The 16,217-nt window shown below is 47.7% G+C and overlaps 1 protein-coding gene across 7 annotated transcripts in view; it reads right to left on the minus strand.

The window, feature by feature from the left end:
* Positions 1–5,485: 5,485 nt before the first annotated feature.
* NF1 (neurofibromin 1) overlaps positions 5,486–16,217 on the minus strand; it is a 102,341-nt gene continuing 91,609 nt past the window's right edge. For 6 of the 7 annotated variants that reach the window (XM_074890147.1, XM_074890146.1, XM_074890145.1 and 3 more), the window contains 2 exons: positions 9,904–10,042; positions 5,486–9,677 (listed from right to left, as the gene is read on the minus strand). In XM_074890147.1, the coding sequence (XP_074746248.1) occupies positions 9,461–9,677; positions 9,904–10,042 (356 nt within the window). In that variant the 3' untranslated portion in view covers positions 5,486–9,460. Of the gene's footprint in view, positions 10,043–16,217 lie in introns of all 7 variants that reach the window. The other variant, XM_074890148.1, reaches the window with a different exon arrangement.

Below are 16,217 nucleotides of genomic sequence, written 5' to 3' on the forward strand. Positions count from 1 at the left end.
CGAGGCCCAGCCGGGCCTGGTCGCGGCGGCGGGGCCGGCTCCTGCGGTGTCCCGCATCCCCGGGCGGGAAGCGGCCCCGCGCCGCGCCAGCGCCGGGAGCTGCGGGAATAGACGGGTTCCCTCATGCCGCGAGCCCTTCCCGGCCCAGCCGGCCGGGCCGCCTCGTCGTGGCGCTTTGCCCCGGGGTTCCTGCGAGGTGGCGAGCTGCCGCCTCTCCCCGGCAGGACCTGCTGTGTCTTCTGCTTCGGCCAGTCCTGGGGGATCTGAGTCACCCCCTCCAAGGGCTGGGGACGGCTCTTTGCTCCTCGTCCCTCTCTGAGTCCGTAAAAGCTGCATCCCCGCTCCCGCTGCGCAGCCCTGCTCTCCGCGGGGATCACCCGGCTCACCTCAGCCCGCAGCCAGAGCTCATGGTTGTCCCCTAACGCAGCCAGGCGTGCTGGCTCCCGCCGTGCTGTTCAAACAAGTAAACAGAGGTGATTCTGTGCTTTATACAGAGTTTTAGACAAAAGCCGCAAGTGCTCACCTGATGACAACATTGGGCAGTAAGCAAACGGATTGGCAGCTACAGCAGCGCCGAATTGGAGCTGCTGTCTGCCACGGCTGAACCAGAATAAGGAGTGAAAATCTGTGTTTGGGCGAGGTTACAGCGTAGCTGCAGCAGCACAAAGTTGGAATTAATAGAGACTTTTGTTTTCATTTTACTGTTAAACACTTGTGACATTTCCCCCTAGAGCTTTTTTGTATTAAAAAAAATTATGGTGGGTAAATGATTTCTGTGTTCCAAGGAATCTCTGAGGTTTTGGTGGGGGATACACAGTGGAAAAGCGTGGCCTGGTGCTGGGGTAGTTTTTGGGACAGCTCTGGGCAAGTCACCCAGAGGAGGCTCTGAGAAATAGTTGCAGTTGTTCTAAGGAGCTTGGGAGTTTACACAGCAGATACTGGTATGAGAGAGGAAAAGGACATGGGGTGTAGCTGGAGCAATCTGAGGAGCAGCTGTGCCTTGGGAAAAGTTCTGCTCTGACCTTTCGGGGGGATCATTGTTCATTCTGTGTTAATAACACACTAACACCCGGCATGGGAGGAGTTTGGCCTCCACGCTGGCTCGGCGTGGGAAGAGCCCTTTGGGAGCGGTGTATCCTCTCTCCAGATAATCCAGCACAGTTGCATGGAAAGGTGGGGAGTCCCAGGAGTTGGCTTTTCCTGGGTGCTTCTCCTGCCTCTGCAGCCTGGCACTGTGGTGGCTTCTGCTACAAATCGGGGGTCCCGGCTGCGGCTGGGGTGGCCCCCAGGACGCTGCTGTACCCACACACCTCCAGGATTTGTTCTGCTTTGTGTGCAACAGAGGAGACTGTTCTTGGTTTGTCACTGGGCCTGTCTTTGTGGTAACAGAGATGGCTCTGGGTTCCCCAATGGAACAACTTCAGGTGCTTTTTTATGTTCTGGAAACTTAGAGGCAAAGTTGGAGGGAAGAAATAGGCCAGGGAGAGATGGCTCCTGCAGGCGAGCTTTGGGGCAAGAGAAGGCAGCAGGGAAGAGCAGAGCCAGAAGTGATGCAATAAACCAGAGTAATTCCTGGTGGTAACCAGCGGGGGCTGCAGCAGTGCAGGAAAGCATCGGGCTCCTTACAGCTGGGAGAGCCTGATCTTCCTTTTCATCTAGAAGCAATAGATTACTCCAAAATTAGCCTCCCTCCTATTTCCAGTAACCAAAGTCTTTTAGGACTTCGTCTTGCTAGAACGAGTGGTTCTGCAGAGCCTTTCCCGTTCCTGTGAGCTTGCCTGGCTGTGAACAGCACGCTCTACACCGTGTAATGCTGCAGGAAATCTGTTGCAAACACCTCAACAGTGGGACACCGCGGTGGTTTTCCTGCCTCGCTGACCAGGCAGTTAACTCCAGGCTGGAGTTAACCTGCTCAGCTGTTGATTTACACATGTATGCAGCGAGCAGTTAGTACATCAGAGTGTAAATGAGTAACAGAAAAATCACAGAATTGGGTTCGAGCAGGACTGTCCTTCCTACATTACTAATGTGTGTAAGGATTTTTCTGGGAAAAGTTCCTGATTTGCCTCAACCTTTTTCTTTAGAGCAGTCAGAAATTCATAATGTTTGCTTAAAGACTACAAATCGTGCCACACAATGGAAAAAATACAGCAATGCTAAAACTTTGCCCTTTTAATGTCTTTAATCTGAAGATTTCAGAAGTTTGTCTGTTAAGGGTTCTGCCAACTGACAGCTGTCCCTGGCTGTTAGAGTTGGGCAATTCAGGCGTTTCTGGTGCCGGAGCATAAGTGTTAAGAGCTTTGTCCAAGGTCACAGGGACAGCCTGTGTCAGACGCACACGGTGACCCTCAACATTTTAAGCTCTCGGGACAGAACCGGTGTCTTGCTCTGTGTGCAGTGCCCAGCTGAGCTCTTACAGCAAAGTCCATACGCTTTACTATAGCAAAAAGGAAAATATATTCTATGGAGTAATAATAAAATTATACTGATGTCAAGTAGAACAAACACTGCTAACAGAACGATTAACTGCTGCTGTGTCTGACAAGTCATGTTCTTCTTGCAGAAACAGTTCGTGTCTGAATTTTTCATGAGTGGGAAACAGGTTTCTAGCCTGCTAGTTCAATTTTCATGATGATTTTAAAAGCAAAGAAATGTTCTCGGCAAGAAAAATTGGCACCATACAAAGTGAAAAGGATTACTGAAAACAAGAAAAGAACAGGTAAGGTATGTCAGCATCCTCGAGGCCAATTTATTCTTCTTTGTTGTAAATTAAAGCTATACCATTACCATCTCAAACAGAACTGGAAAATTAAGGCCAGCAGCAGAGGTGTGCTTGCTGCGTGGCTTTGCAGGGTGCTCGGTGCAGCCCTGGGAGCGCTGCAGCAGGTTCTTGTGCTCCGCGCGAGCCGGGTTCTGCCTGCCCGTGGCTGCTCTCCCCGTGGCTTTCGCCGGCAGCGAGGGGTGTGGTGGGCGCTGCCCTGCAGCTCGCGGAGAGCCGCGCTGGGCGCCGGGCTGCCTCAGAGTAGCAGTTGTTTTTTCCCTCTTTCAGGAATGAGACCAGGAGTTAAAAGCAAGGACAGGGCTGGCTGGAGGGAGAGCAGAGGAGAAGCAGCCCTGGAGAAGGAGAGCGGCCTGCGGGAGGACAGAGCACGCGGGCAGGCGAGGGGCTCTTCGCCCCTTTCCGTGAGCGTCTCTTCACGTGAGTGGTTCCACAGACAGCAGGGTTCCGCAGCGCGGAGGTGGCCTCTGCTCCTTGATCCCAGCTCCACGGGGACGTAGCTGCTAGGTAAAGGCAGAAATTCCTTCCCTTGCTTTGTCGTGCCGCCTCAGCCACCCCGGCGGCCGCGCTGGTGTCTGTACGGCTTGGCCTCGCGCTGCTCTGAACCAGCCTCTGCTCCTGCAGAGCTGCTGTTTCGCGCCGTCTCTGGCCCGCGTCCGGTCACGCCTGTTGGCAGACGGCTGGGTGGGTCTCTCACACGACGCAGAACTTCTCCCTGCACCCTCCTGGCACATGCTGCCGCTGCCAGGAGAGCTAAAAGCCTCTTCTGCTTGCCTGATGCTGCGCTAAACGCGCTCCAGGCCCCTTGGAAATGAGAACGGCTGCCTTGCAGGGAGGAGAGGGAATCACCAAAAAAGGGGAAAAAACCTGTGGCTGATCCTGTGGGGAGCTGGGGAGCACAGGCAGCAGTGGAGGAACTTCCCAGAAAGCAAATGAGGACAGAGCCCTCAGGACAGGTGAGACCGAGGTACCCACGGCCCCCCCGCCGCCATCTCAGATCTGAAATGGGAGCAGCCTCAGGAAGCAGAACTGGTGAGTGGGGGCTTGGGAAACGCAGCCCCAGTGAGGCCAGTCCCGGCCCCGGCCCCCGCACGTACCGGTGTCGTCATGGGCCGTGGAGGTCTGGCCGAGCGGGTCTGCTCATCTGCGGGTACAAGCAGCCAAACAGATATTTCTAGTTTTTTAGAAGGACAGCATGCTATGAGCAAAAAAATTTATAATTTTATAGTTTGGTGGGATTTTCTTGCACATCTAGTTGGTTACTCATCGCTATTTATAGCATTATCACTTGAATATCCCTGAAGATGCAGTCATCAGACTTTTTTTTTCATTCCTGCTTTGAAGCACAAACCTGTACTTGTTTTAACAAGTCACATCACGGGAGCTGTTATTCTGCACTCCCCACCCACACAACCCTGGGATTTATTTTCATTTGAGAGCTCGTTAAACATGGCAGCAGTCAGCTGAAGAAACCAGGATTGAACAAAGGATTCACACCTATAAATCGTGAACTTTGGTGGAGGGAAGGGACCATCCTTGCCTTGAAAGGGAACGGTCGCACTCTTCAGAGCTAAGAGAGACCGGCTTTAGTTTTTGGTTCTGACCCCAATGACTGATCACGTTCTATCCAGTTCGGTTTGGGTGTTCTCTGTCCACCTTTCCCACACAGATGGGCGTAAGGGGAGGGTAGAGAAATAAAAACCAGCTCCCAGCGGCGGGCGGCCCAGCCTGCCCCCAGGCAGCCCGCGCTGAGGCTGGTCCTCGCAGCGACAGGATCGGAGGCATCGAATTCATCACGAGTCGTGCCACGGCTTCCCCCAGCGGCCGCATCCCACCGGCCGTGGGAAAGGGCTTGTGAGTTTAATGTTTGTGCATCTCTCCTGGCAGTTTTTCAGTGTGCTTAAAGTCTATTAAGGGAGTTACAAGTTTAGTTTGAAACTTCTGGGATGTCTAAAATACGAATATTGTGAAGGCTTGTTCTCCCAGGTCAGAGGTATTTGGAAATATTTATGCCAGACAGCTTAATATTTAGGAATTGGCCGCTGACGTTATGGGTCAGTCTTACTGCCTGTGAACAACAGCTTACTTTCTCTTCCTCCTTCTGCAGGTTTGCCCTACGTACTGCTGGAACAGAATTTATACCCCCGCATCAAGAACGTTCTGAATTTTTACTTTGCTGTTTTTCCTTTGTAAAATATTTCAGCAGCATCAGCTGGGCAGGGATTGTGTAGCCAATTCCCAAGACAGATCTGCTTGCTCCACAGGTGCAATTTTTTCCGTAAATACAGGTTTTCCAATAACCTAAAGACATAACTAAAATAAAATTCTTTCTCCTTTTATTCCCTCACTGTGGCTACAGTGTGTTTTGTGATCTCAGGGAAGCTCAACTGTCCAAAAAGAGGAACTTCCAGTGTTTTTGGCAGCAGTGGTTTAGTAGATGCTGTTCAGGAACCACCTCCCTGCTCTCGTCAGTGCTGGATTAACGAACTTCTCCGCTAAGGTAAGGAAAATATGCTCCTAAAACGTAACAGTTCAGAAAGTGCTGCTGTTCCTGGCGGGCAGGCCCTGCCGGCGCCAGGGCTGCAGTGAGTCACCTGTCCCTGCGCCCGCCTGCCCGTCTGTCCGTCCATCCGTCCATCTGTCTGTCACTGGGCAGGCCTAAGGGTGCGTTTGCTATGCAGGAACAATGAGATGCCTCAGAAGGAGTCGATGCAGTCACGCTTTAATGTGTTTTTACATCCTTTTACGATTCACAGAGCCAGAATATAAGTACTTATACATTTTTAATAGGAAAGTAATATATTCCCCTAAAAGAAAAATAGATTTGATTAATCATTTGTCATAAAAGTTGCCTGACAGTTGAAACTTCAAGGTTCTAAGCTAGAAAAGCTCAAATAGACAAATTATACTGAAATGTTCTTTAAAGACCAAGCAGCTGTTTTATTAAAATATTAAATTTACATTTTAAAAAGAAATATTCTGATTTATTATTCAATTATGATAATCTTATTGAAGTGACATGAAATTCATGACAATGGGCTTTATTCCATCCAAACTCTGTCCTCAGTTACCCACCAGCAATCACTCCTGTCGTTATTTAGAACGGTGCAAGATCACACACACACAGAAGCACCATTCTGGAAAGACAGATCCCAGACACCGGATTTCAACCGGATTCTGATTTTCCCCAGAGAAAGGGGGTTTCCAGGGCTGGATCCTGCACCTGCTGCCACGAGGCCCCTGGTTCCGACCCCGAGACCCCCTCCACATCTCACCGTCACAAGAAACAGAAAAAGGATTTCTGAAGACACCAACTTCATCCCGCAGCACAAGTGAATGACCTTCGAACAACTTGAAGCAGGTTGAATTTACATTTTACTTCCAAAAAAAAAAAAAAAAGGGAAAGTACATACATGAGGGGAAAATGGGGTGAACAACAGTTATCTGAAACCAGGTTTCTACCATTTTTACCTACAGTTACCAACTGCGTTCGATTCAGCAGGGCTCTTGGCAGCCGCCGCACACTCGCTTACAGTACGAACAGGATCGTGGATCAAGGAAACATTCTCAAAGTTGAGGCCCAAATGGAAATAGTAACGTATCATACACAGTGTAAGTTTATAGTACACAGCATTTTTTTTAAATGACGTAACGCAACAGCAGGAAGGAGTAGTAGTAGTTAACAGTTACTAACACTAGAATAATCAAATTTGTATGTTATACATATACAGCAACTAACTGCTTTACAAAAAAAGCAAAATAATACAATATATTGTCACATGTATTTACAGTGTAGTAAATATACTTTTCTGTCAAATTTTACACAAAAACTATTTACAGGTGAATATACTGCATTAAAAAAAAATTGTGGGACCAACACTAAAAGTGACTTTCTGTGGTAAGTTTGTCGCATAACAGTAAGACGTGCTTCATTACATCTGAAAAAAATTAACTTCAGAACGAAACAGAAAAAGCCCTAAAACCTACAACCCAGTTAGGAATAGAGCACTGGAACGCTCCCAGGTGCTCAGTCCACAATACGTATTTGAAATGTTTCCTGTCCTTGGAAACCTCATGCACATTAAAGCAGAAACATTGGCATCATTAACTATTCGCAAATACTACGGAATTATCTTTAAGTCAGGGAAAATACAAACACAAACAAAATGTTAATCATCTTTACAGTACTTAACTGGAGTTAGTGCGTAATGGGTAACGTGTTCTAAAACAGGGGTGCCAAACCTACAGTCCCCAGGATGTAAGTTATATGGTCCACGTGTTAAAACCGGGTTTTTCTGACTCTAAGTTGTCATTTCGAAGTAGCCTGGCTGCGGGACCGGGGACCCGAGTGGCCCCCGCAGCAGCGACCGCCCCGCAGCCCGCCGCGGCCGGAGCTCCAGGATCCCTCTCCCGCTCCTCGGAGCAGGTTTCCAGCCCCCACGGACACCAGCAACTACCTGCTGCGCTACGAGCACAAGGGGTAACGGGCACGGACGGGAACCGAACACGGGAACGGGAAAAGAGAACAAAGAAAGGGTGCGAGAAGCAGAACAAAAAGGCAGAGCACCAGCACTGGCTGTTAGAGGGAGCAGGAAGGATGGATGCGACAGTAAGGCACTGAACAACCAATTACTAATAGAAGGTTAATCACCAAAGAAAGGCCGTGTTTCCCCCGTTCCAAGCACAGGCTTCCCAACTACGGGCACAGGGGGTAACGTTCCTGCGGCTGGGGCCACTGAGCTGGAATTAAACCTTGGCCCAAACTCAGCCCCCGCTACCTAGCGCGTTTGACACCCCTGCTCTAAGAAATTCAGGTCCTCTCACCGAACCACGAGTGAAAACATCAAATGGGCCCCCCTCCTTCCAGGAAAGAGTGTAACCTACATTGTGTTGGCTGACTTTATGAAGAGAGCAGTTTTTTTCAGCTGGGACTGAGAGCCTGGTTCTAGTTCCCCCATTCAGGTAATTTCAGTCGCTGTCCATTCTGATTCCTCATTCTGTGTATTTTAAGGAACGCATTCATGCTAACTTCAGGACACTTTTTTCATACAGGCAATGCAAAACAGCGAAAGAGTTGCTCTCAAACGCACCCAGACAAACCGAGTGGGTAGTTCATCTGGAATTCCTCTTTCCGTTTAAAGGAAATCTGCTCGCGGGAGAAACAACTGAAAACTAACAGCAAATCCCCAGAGATTCTTCTTTCCTCCTACCTACAAACAAATCTCCAGGCTTCTACAATTCATTGTCTTCAGCAAAAGGGAAAGGGCCGGCAGCACCTGATCGGTACGACCCCGTGCCAAGGGGCAGCAATGCTGGAGATTTACACACCCGAGTGGTTTCAAACTGGGCAGCTCCTGCGGCTTCACAGGCACCGGAGTCACGGCTCCAGCCCCCCCTCAGCCCTCCCCTCCCCATCCCAGAAGAAAAGATTTGGTTAACTGCACGTTAACTTCCAACCCGTCCATTTCAAGACCACTAATGCTAAGTTTTCTCTTGTTTTGGCAAACTATTTGCATATTAAGTTTGTGTTCATAGTTTTTCCAGGACTATAAACAAATTGAAGAAATTAAATTGTTATTTTATGAATCGATACAATAAAGGTATTTTTATTTACATAAATGTTACATTGTTACTGTGTGGATACATGTGAATTATGTGCTATATCAATAAAATCTGAACACTTAATTGTACCATTCTCTAATAATTTAGCTGTGGAGTTTGATTTACTGAAAGCCACTAACAAAATTGCACTAGAGGATTTGTATTTTATATAGTGGACATACTTTTTTTTTTCCTTTAAAGCCACTTACAGATTAACTTCTCCCAGACAAGAGGGATCTGACCCTGGGGAGCGGAGTCCTCGGCCCCAGCGTAGCAGCAGGTCTCGGCAGCCGCCCAGCGCTGGGGCCCGGCTGCAGCTGACGAGTCTTTCACAGTGACAGTGATTTCAGTTTTGTGTGACCCCCGAGTGCAAACCCTCTCAGACTAAAACCCCCCGGCGGTTCTGCAGCTGTCTGGACCGATACCAGGAATTGCACTGCAAAATTTCAGACGTAACCTGGATTTGACACAGTGTCAGTTATTTTTAAATTCATGTACCTTAAGCAAACGTTGCCGTTTTCACATCCCTGCTCGGGCAGCACAAAAGCAGCTTTGCCAGACACAATCTCCCAGCACTGGAAGTTAATTCATTACATTTCCCCCTCCAGACCCCGCTGGTTATTCTGCCAGGAATTTCTCGAAGGTGCATACTGTTGGGAAGGGCAAAACTAAAGTATATGCTAAATGGAAGAAAGAAGCAATAAACTCTCAACACTGCTACAACGACAGCATAATAGTCAGTTCTCGATGATTTTCTTTCCACTAGACAACCTTTTTTAGTGCAGTTAACGTACAGCAAAAAAAAAAAAAATTTGCTTTGGAAAAAAGCCAGTTTGTCCAGTCTGGTCCATATACAGTCCAAGTACGTGAAGCTATGGTCTGGGGAATGAAAGAGACTCATGCAGCCTCCTTGTCCTCTCAAATTTATTGCTAATTACTAGAAATTTAATCACCCACTTCTGGTTAAGCTCACTGTACTGCGGCTATCATAAGTTTCTTTTAAGTATGGTAAAAAAAAGTCCACAGCTAAAAATCTTACAGGTTTGAATTAAAACCAGGATTATAGTAACTTCCCCCGGCTCATAAAGCCACTACCTTGAAGAGTGTGCAAAGGGGATGGAGGATTAACACTTTCCTGTAGAGCAGAAACAAAGGCGGCGGGTAACAGAAGGTAGGCCTGGCGCTGGGAAATGGCTTTTGCGTTTGGACAAGAGACGGGTCTGCAGTGTTCAGGAAGTCCACGCCTCCTCGGCTACAAAGTCCGTCAGGATCCGTATGAGCGGCTCTGAAACACTGGCTTAAATCAAGAACAGAGGGAAAGAAACGAAGGCATTAAAATTCAGGCAATGGTTCAAGAGTTGATCATCTGGCAACACGGCTGACAGGATGGGAACTTTAAAAATTAAGTGCAGCATCACAACCGGCGGAGGGCCCTTTGCGAGAGGCCCACGTGTGTCAGTCAGTTTCCAAAAAAAAAAAAAAAAAAAAAAAAAAAAATTAAAAAAAAAAAAAGAAATAATCACACAATCTTTTTGATGCTGGGACGTTTGAAACTGCCAGCACTTCGCTGCTTTTGCACTTGGCTTGCGGAGCCGTGGCGCATCCTCCCGCTGTTGGAGTGTCCGGCGGTGGGCGAGAGCTCCACGTTCTCCTTGTCGATCCCTGGGGAGACACAAGGACGGGGGTTAACCTCGGGCAGATCTCCCCCTGCGCTCAGCGCTGTCGGGACAACGGCAGGAGAAAACGCCGGCGCCCCGGGGCTGGGAGGTGCCGGAGAGCCCCCGCGCGCTGCCCGCTCCGGCCTCCCCCGGCCCCGGGTGGGTGGTGGGCGAGGGGTGGCGGGTCCAGGCAAACCGCACTGGGGTCACCGGTCTGGACAAAGAGGGGACAGCGTGGTCCAAATACGGCTGAGTTCAGTCAAAACAGCGTTTGGCAACATGAACCAGCAGCAGTGCCGCCTGCCTGGGAAAGTGCTGCAGAACCTGGTCATGAGGTATTTTGAAAAAGAATCAAATATTCTTTGTGGTAGCTTCGCCCCAGCAGGCAGGGAAGCACCACGCAGCCGCTCGCTCACCCCCCTCCACCCCAGTGCGGCCGGCGGAGAGGACAGAAGAGTAAAAGCAAGAAAACTTGGGTGTCCTGATTAAAACAAAAATAAACGGTTACATGAGGGAGGTGTGGAAGGAGAAAGAAAGCAAAAGAAAACAAGTGATGCAAAGGCAATCGCTCAGCGTGCCCCGCGGGCAGACCAGGCCCCCGGAAGATGTTGAACCCCCCCAGCGCTGCTCCCTCCCTCTCCCAGCCCAGCCCCATCGGGAGCTGGGGTTCTGCGGGGGTTTTGCGGGGGCCGAGGGAGGAGCAGGGCAGGCGCAGACCCTGCTCAGCACCGTGCTGGTCCCAGACCCCCCCCGGCCCCGTGCTGGCCGCTGCAAAGAGAATGGGCTGTGCCCCAGCCAGGCTCCACTGCTGGAGCCAGAGGTGACACGGTTTTACTGTCGCTGATGTGTCACAAATGACAAGTCTGATACAGCGATTTCGTTGCAGCTCTGGAGTATGAAAAATACTTTTTTTCAGGATCAGATGTAGCACCCCGGACTCTGACCAGATAAAACACCTCCACGTGCTAAAGCACGACGCCTGCTCACAGATCTACACACTCACCTACACAGGGCTTACCACATTGCAATGTGACTCGTTCAAATACATTTTTTTTCCTCCTCAAAGTTGCAGATTGATTTTGCTGTTAGTTTAACCAGTCTCCAACAATAAAAGATAAAATACGTTGGCCTGTGGGCACTGGCTGATCTGTTCCGATCTATGCTACTTTCCTACAACACGAAAGCAGAGATGAACTGGTCATCGAGTTCACCTGGTCAGCTCTTACAACACAAGCAGGAATTTTATCTAATATGGGAAATAGCAGACAAAGTTCACAGGGCAGACGAAGGGTTCCCCTCCATCCATGAAACTTTTGTATCCGCGTCTGTACCTGCTGAAAACACTAACGTCTCCCAGGCCACAAAGCCCCTTCTGGCTCCACTTCTGAGAAGACTGAGCAAATGACAGAGTCTGACTCAAGTCTCTTCTGGCTTTTGCATTCTCTAGGAGGAAGAGCTGACAGGCTGTCAAACGGACGGGCTTCTTCCAGCCAGAAATCAAGGGCTGCTACTGAACAGGGGAACGGCGGAGTGAGGAAGGTTCATTTCTGAACCTGCAGAATTCTGCCGCAATAGCAGAGGCTGATTCTTGCTACCACAGAAGATTCGTGTGTATTCAAGTACCTACTATTCCCCTCAACACTGAATCTTGGCTCACAAATAAAGATCAGGAAAAGTACATAACGTACGAATCAATGTTTGGAGGACTCAGTCTCACTGCCAGGAGGCATGAAAAGCTTCGCTGGCTCGTTCTGCCTTCAGCAGAAATAGAACTGATGTGGGAATTCACTGGAAGAGTTGAGTGTCAAAGTGTAGACGCCAATTAGAACGGTTTAAACCCTGGTAAATTGAGAGTTGAAAAAGAAAAATCAACAATTAACTTTTAACAAGGACAACTAAAGAAACAGTTTCCTAAGCTGGGGATTACAGGAAACACAGAGCAGGGGAGTCAGGGAGGCCTTACAAGCAGCGCTATCGCCCAGGTCCAGCCCCACCGAAGGCCGGAGGAGGCCTGTGGAGTACGAGGTGGGGATGAAAGCAGCAGGCTCTGTACCCCAGTGCATGTACCTGTCTGAGCAGTCTGGGTGTTCTCTGCAGGACTGGGTAACTCTGTTACAGTTCGCCAAAAGTGTAACATCAAACCAACCTCAGAAATGGACTGTTGTAGTGTCAACTTCATGCTGACATGATGACAACACAGGAAAGCCCTGGGTTACCAGCCATTACTCTGCACAGCTTTGGACGGAGTAACTTGAAGATACAAAAGGTGGGATTTCTGTTCAATGCAGATGTGCCTCCCATCAGTTACTGCTTTATGCTGGTGCTACTACGAGTTAATCATTCCTGCAGCAGTATCTCAGTGTAGCTGTCACAGTAGCTCTGCAACAAAAGGAGTCTGTCTGCTGGGTGTTTAGCAACACTCAACACTTACGGTACATGAAGAGCAGGAAGGGTGTTTTTATGCAAGAGGCTAAAAGTACAATCAGCAGCAAAAATTAGGATGTCTGGCAGTGAATGCAAAGGTTAGAACAGAACCCCGTTACTATAAATGACATCTCCCACAGTTATGTCTCGTTCCTATCAGAACCGATTCTCACTGGCAGCACCAAGAATCAAGAACCTGCTCCACCTCTCACACACGTAGAGGGGCAATTTCAGAACTCCAGCCAGAGCCTGGCTGCAAGGCTGCCTCCTCCTGCTCCTCCCTGCACAGGTGTGAGCTTACAAAACCCACAGACTACCACGAGAATAGGTAAGCAACCCAGAGGTGTGAGCAGAAAACCTTCTTCTGCAGCTTTTTCTTACTTCTCCATATAGAAGCAGAAAGCAAATGGTGGCGAGTACCCATTTTATTGAGCTTCTCTGCTGCAGTTTAGTCCAAAGAACTCGTGTCTGTTTGCTGGTGGTGTGTAACCGAAGTTAAAGCCGAGTTCCAGTGAGCCTAAAGGGCTCACGTGAAATGGTTCTTTATTTTAGCTTAATACCTGCAGCAGAGTCACTTCACATACCAAGTGCCCCCTCCTCTATTACCAAATTTAGCTTATTCTTGAGGCTGTGACTTTCTTTGCCTGCTCTATCATCAGATATCATTAGCATTACACAAGAAACACAACAGCTTAGCACTTCCACTGAAGCCATTCCCGTGTCACAAGGATCAGTAACCCACTTCTCATGCCACAAGCCCAACCCTAAAGCAGATCAAGCAGCATCGCGTGCAAATATGATGAAAGTAGAGTGTACCTTGATGAGGAAGCTGCATGAAAACTGCAGATTTAGAGCAAGGCAGAGAAGCTTCACAGACACAGAATGAAAGAAAAAACGTAAGTGAATAATGTCCATGACAAGGGGAAGGGGAGGGAGAGGAGAAGAGATGATGACAGACAAAACATTTATAAACAGTGATCTCGCCTAGTTGTTTCCAGATGCAAGAGAATAATTTTTCATGTATCTGCAACTTAATACATTTGTAACCATAATAAAAAACTCACTTGGCTGAAACTGTTTCTTTAACTGAGGGTGAAGTAGTAACTCAGCACTGCTACACACTTGATTTTCTTGTTCAGTAGTTCTCCAATCAGCGTAAGTGGATGACAGATCCACATCCCTCATTAGGCCCACAGTGCCTTGCTGTTTCAAGAAACCCCATGGCCCACCTTCACCTCATGTTCTGTAATTCCTTCACCAGTGATTTTTATCGTGGCAGATATTAGGTCTTCCACTGCTTACTCCCTCGCTCTTGTCTCTACAGCGTAGATGTGTACAGCGACGACAGCGCCGTCACACGCTGCTCGGCACAGCCAAGGGGAACGCAAAAATCCACCTGTGCAGCTACGGAGCTGGGTAAAGTGCCAGAAGACCAATTACATTTTTAATATAATTAAACAGCTTAAAAAGCAAAGCATGTTTCATGCAAGGTTGCACTGGTTAGCATACCAGTTGAATCAACAAACAAGTGCAGCAGTTTGAAGTGGAGCAATGTAATACATGTGGGCTGAAGGAGCAAAATTAAAAGCTCCATGTTGTGACCTGGTCCACAGTTCGAGAAAGCTGGAGATCCCCTGGTCAAACCCCAAGTCTTTGTGTTCAAATTGCTAGAATGAAGCGAGAATGCTCAAGGAAATAGCCAAGACACTAATAAATAGTAAGAGATGATGGGAAAACATCCCTTAGATTAAACATTAAGCACAAGGCTTTCATAAAGTGGTCATCACTTAAGGCTATTTCACGCTAGCTGGAAACACCCACAACGGCTGATTAAAAAGCAGAACCATTAGTAATCTCCTGGCCCTCCTATGGGTCTTCTAAAATTTAATTTCCAAGCAAACCATGCACACAGTGTCTTAAATGCATTATTACAGACTCTCGAGCATCCTGAACGAGTTCACTAGTTCCTAACTCCGTTTGTGGAGATGGGCTCTTAACCAGCGTTTGATAAAAGCCATCTGTTTGCAGAACACTTGAAAGAAATTTTTGATGAGCGGGATTAATTCCTTCCCTTTAGCTAACAAAGGAGGAAGGAATAGGAAGTGAGGCGTAAGGAAGATGTTTACATAGCAAAATGCTTTTTCTGCTAGTAGATGGCCTGATCCTACATCATCACTTCATCCTTGCAAAAAGAACTGCCGGAGTGGCCACCGATGCTGCATTCTAAATGGGAAGATGCTGCCCATAATGCACTTACTGTCACATTGACAGCAAGGTCTGGGTTTTGCCCTTTAATTTTATCCTTCTCCCTGTTCTAATATCGCAGATAATTCTTAGCTGTGTATTAAAACAGAAAGTTTCTATCAAACAAATTTCATTTTCCATGACCTTGGTTGGTATGTGTACCTGCAGTCTATTAGGAGTTTTTATACAGAAATATTTCTATATACAGGATGAGCTGTGCAGTCTCTAAAACTTCTTCAGACTCAACTTTTACCTGTTCTTATTACTCAAATCCACTGGGATTCCGGGATGGCCCCAGTGAGTCCCATTCAGGCCGGTGCTCGATCACTTGTTCTCGGGCAGAAACACAAACCAAGGAGATGATGGCAACAACTGTCTCCCTTAGGCCAAAAGTGCTGTTCATAAAGTACCAGAGAGGGGTAACAACTGTGGAAAAGAAGCTTCACGCTTTCTCTCCTCACTTGGGACATTATTAATGTCATAAATCATCTTGAATTGGCAGGAAACCGCAAAGCAAATCTTGTTTTGAGTATATTTAGACTGTCAGGCATCTTGCAATATAATTCCAGAACACAGCACCAGTATTTCAAGAAGATGATTTCCCCAAATTTAAACAATTTAAGTTGGTTTCTCCTACTGGAAAAAAGCGAGTTGTAATCACTTTTCACTACCTGAAATAAAAGAAGAAATCGCTATTCCCAAATTATTCAAGCACAGAGCACTGTCTTACCTCTGCTACACCTCTGCAATGCTCATCACCTAGAACCATGTGCGCTTCTGTGAGCAAACTGATCATCTGGGAGACCAGACTGCTCGAAGAGAGCTAAGGACAGCTCCGCAGAGCTCATTTCAGGGCTAGCAGAAACCAGCGAAAACAGGAGCGGGAAAGTCAAAACACCTCTGTAAATATTATACCTAAATACAAGTGGTTTCTAGCCTTCTGTCAAGGTTAGAAACAAAGCAGAAATAAAAGGCTGATTGACCTCAGTGTTCAGAGCTGCAATAGTTAAATCATCATTTAAAAACCATCACACAGCGTAATTTTTATGACAAAGAAGAGTAAAGAATTTCCTCGATATACGAGACACTAATCCAAAATCACTTCAGGAAGAGTCTTCATGCAGATTTCATTGACATAAATTCCATTTTCTTCCCATATTTAATTTCCTCTAGCTCACGCTTCATCTGTTATACTGAATAATTTTTACTCTCATTTTTCACGCTGAAAATCTCTGCTGTAAATTTAACCTCTGCATGTCCCTGTAATTCTCTTCTCCCCACACCTGAAGGAATTTAGTGTTTTTATCCATTTACTGCCTTTGATGACTGTTCTTTTCTTGAACGCCTTCGTTTTACCAGCAGCATGTTTCTGGCAATATAAGAGTCTGAACTGACTCGGGATTCCGCAAGTATCTATACAAACTCTGTTTTTCCCTCGAGGGCAGCAGGAGCTCCGCAGGACGCTGCCTAGACGAGCACTGGCCTTAGATCAGACAGTCACAATGGAAGCT

This window comes from Strix uralensis, chromosome 20 (assembly GCF_047716275.1).
Source record: "Strix uralensis isolate ZFMK-TIS-50842 chromosome 20, bStrUra1, whole genome shotgun sequence".
In the NCBI taxonomy this organism is placed as follows: domain Eukaryota; kingdom Metazoa; phylum Chordata; class Aves; order Strigiformes; family Strigidae; genus Strix; species Strix uralensis.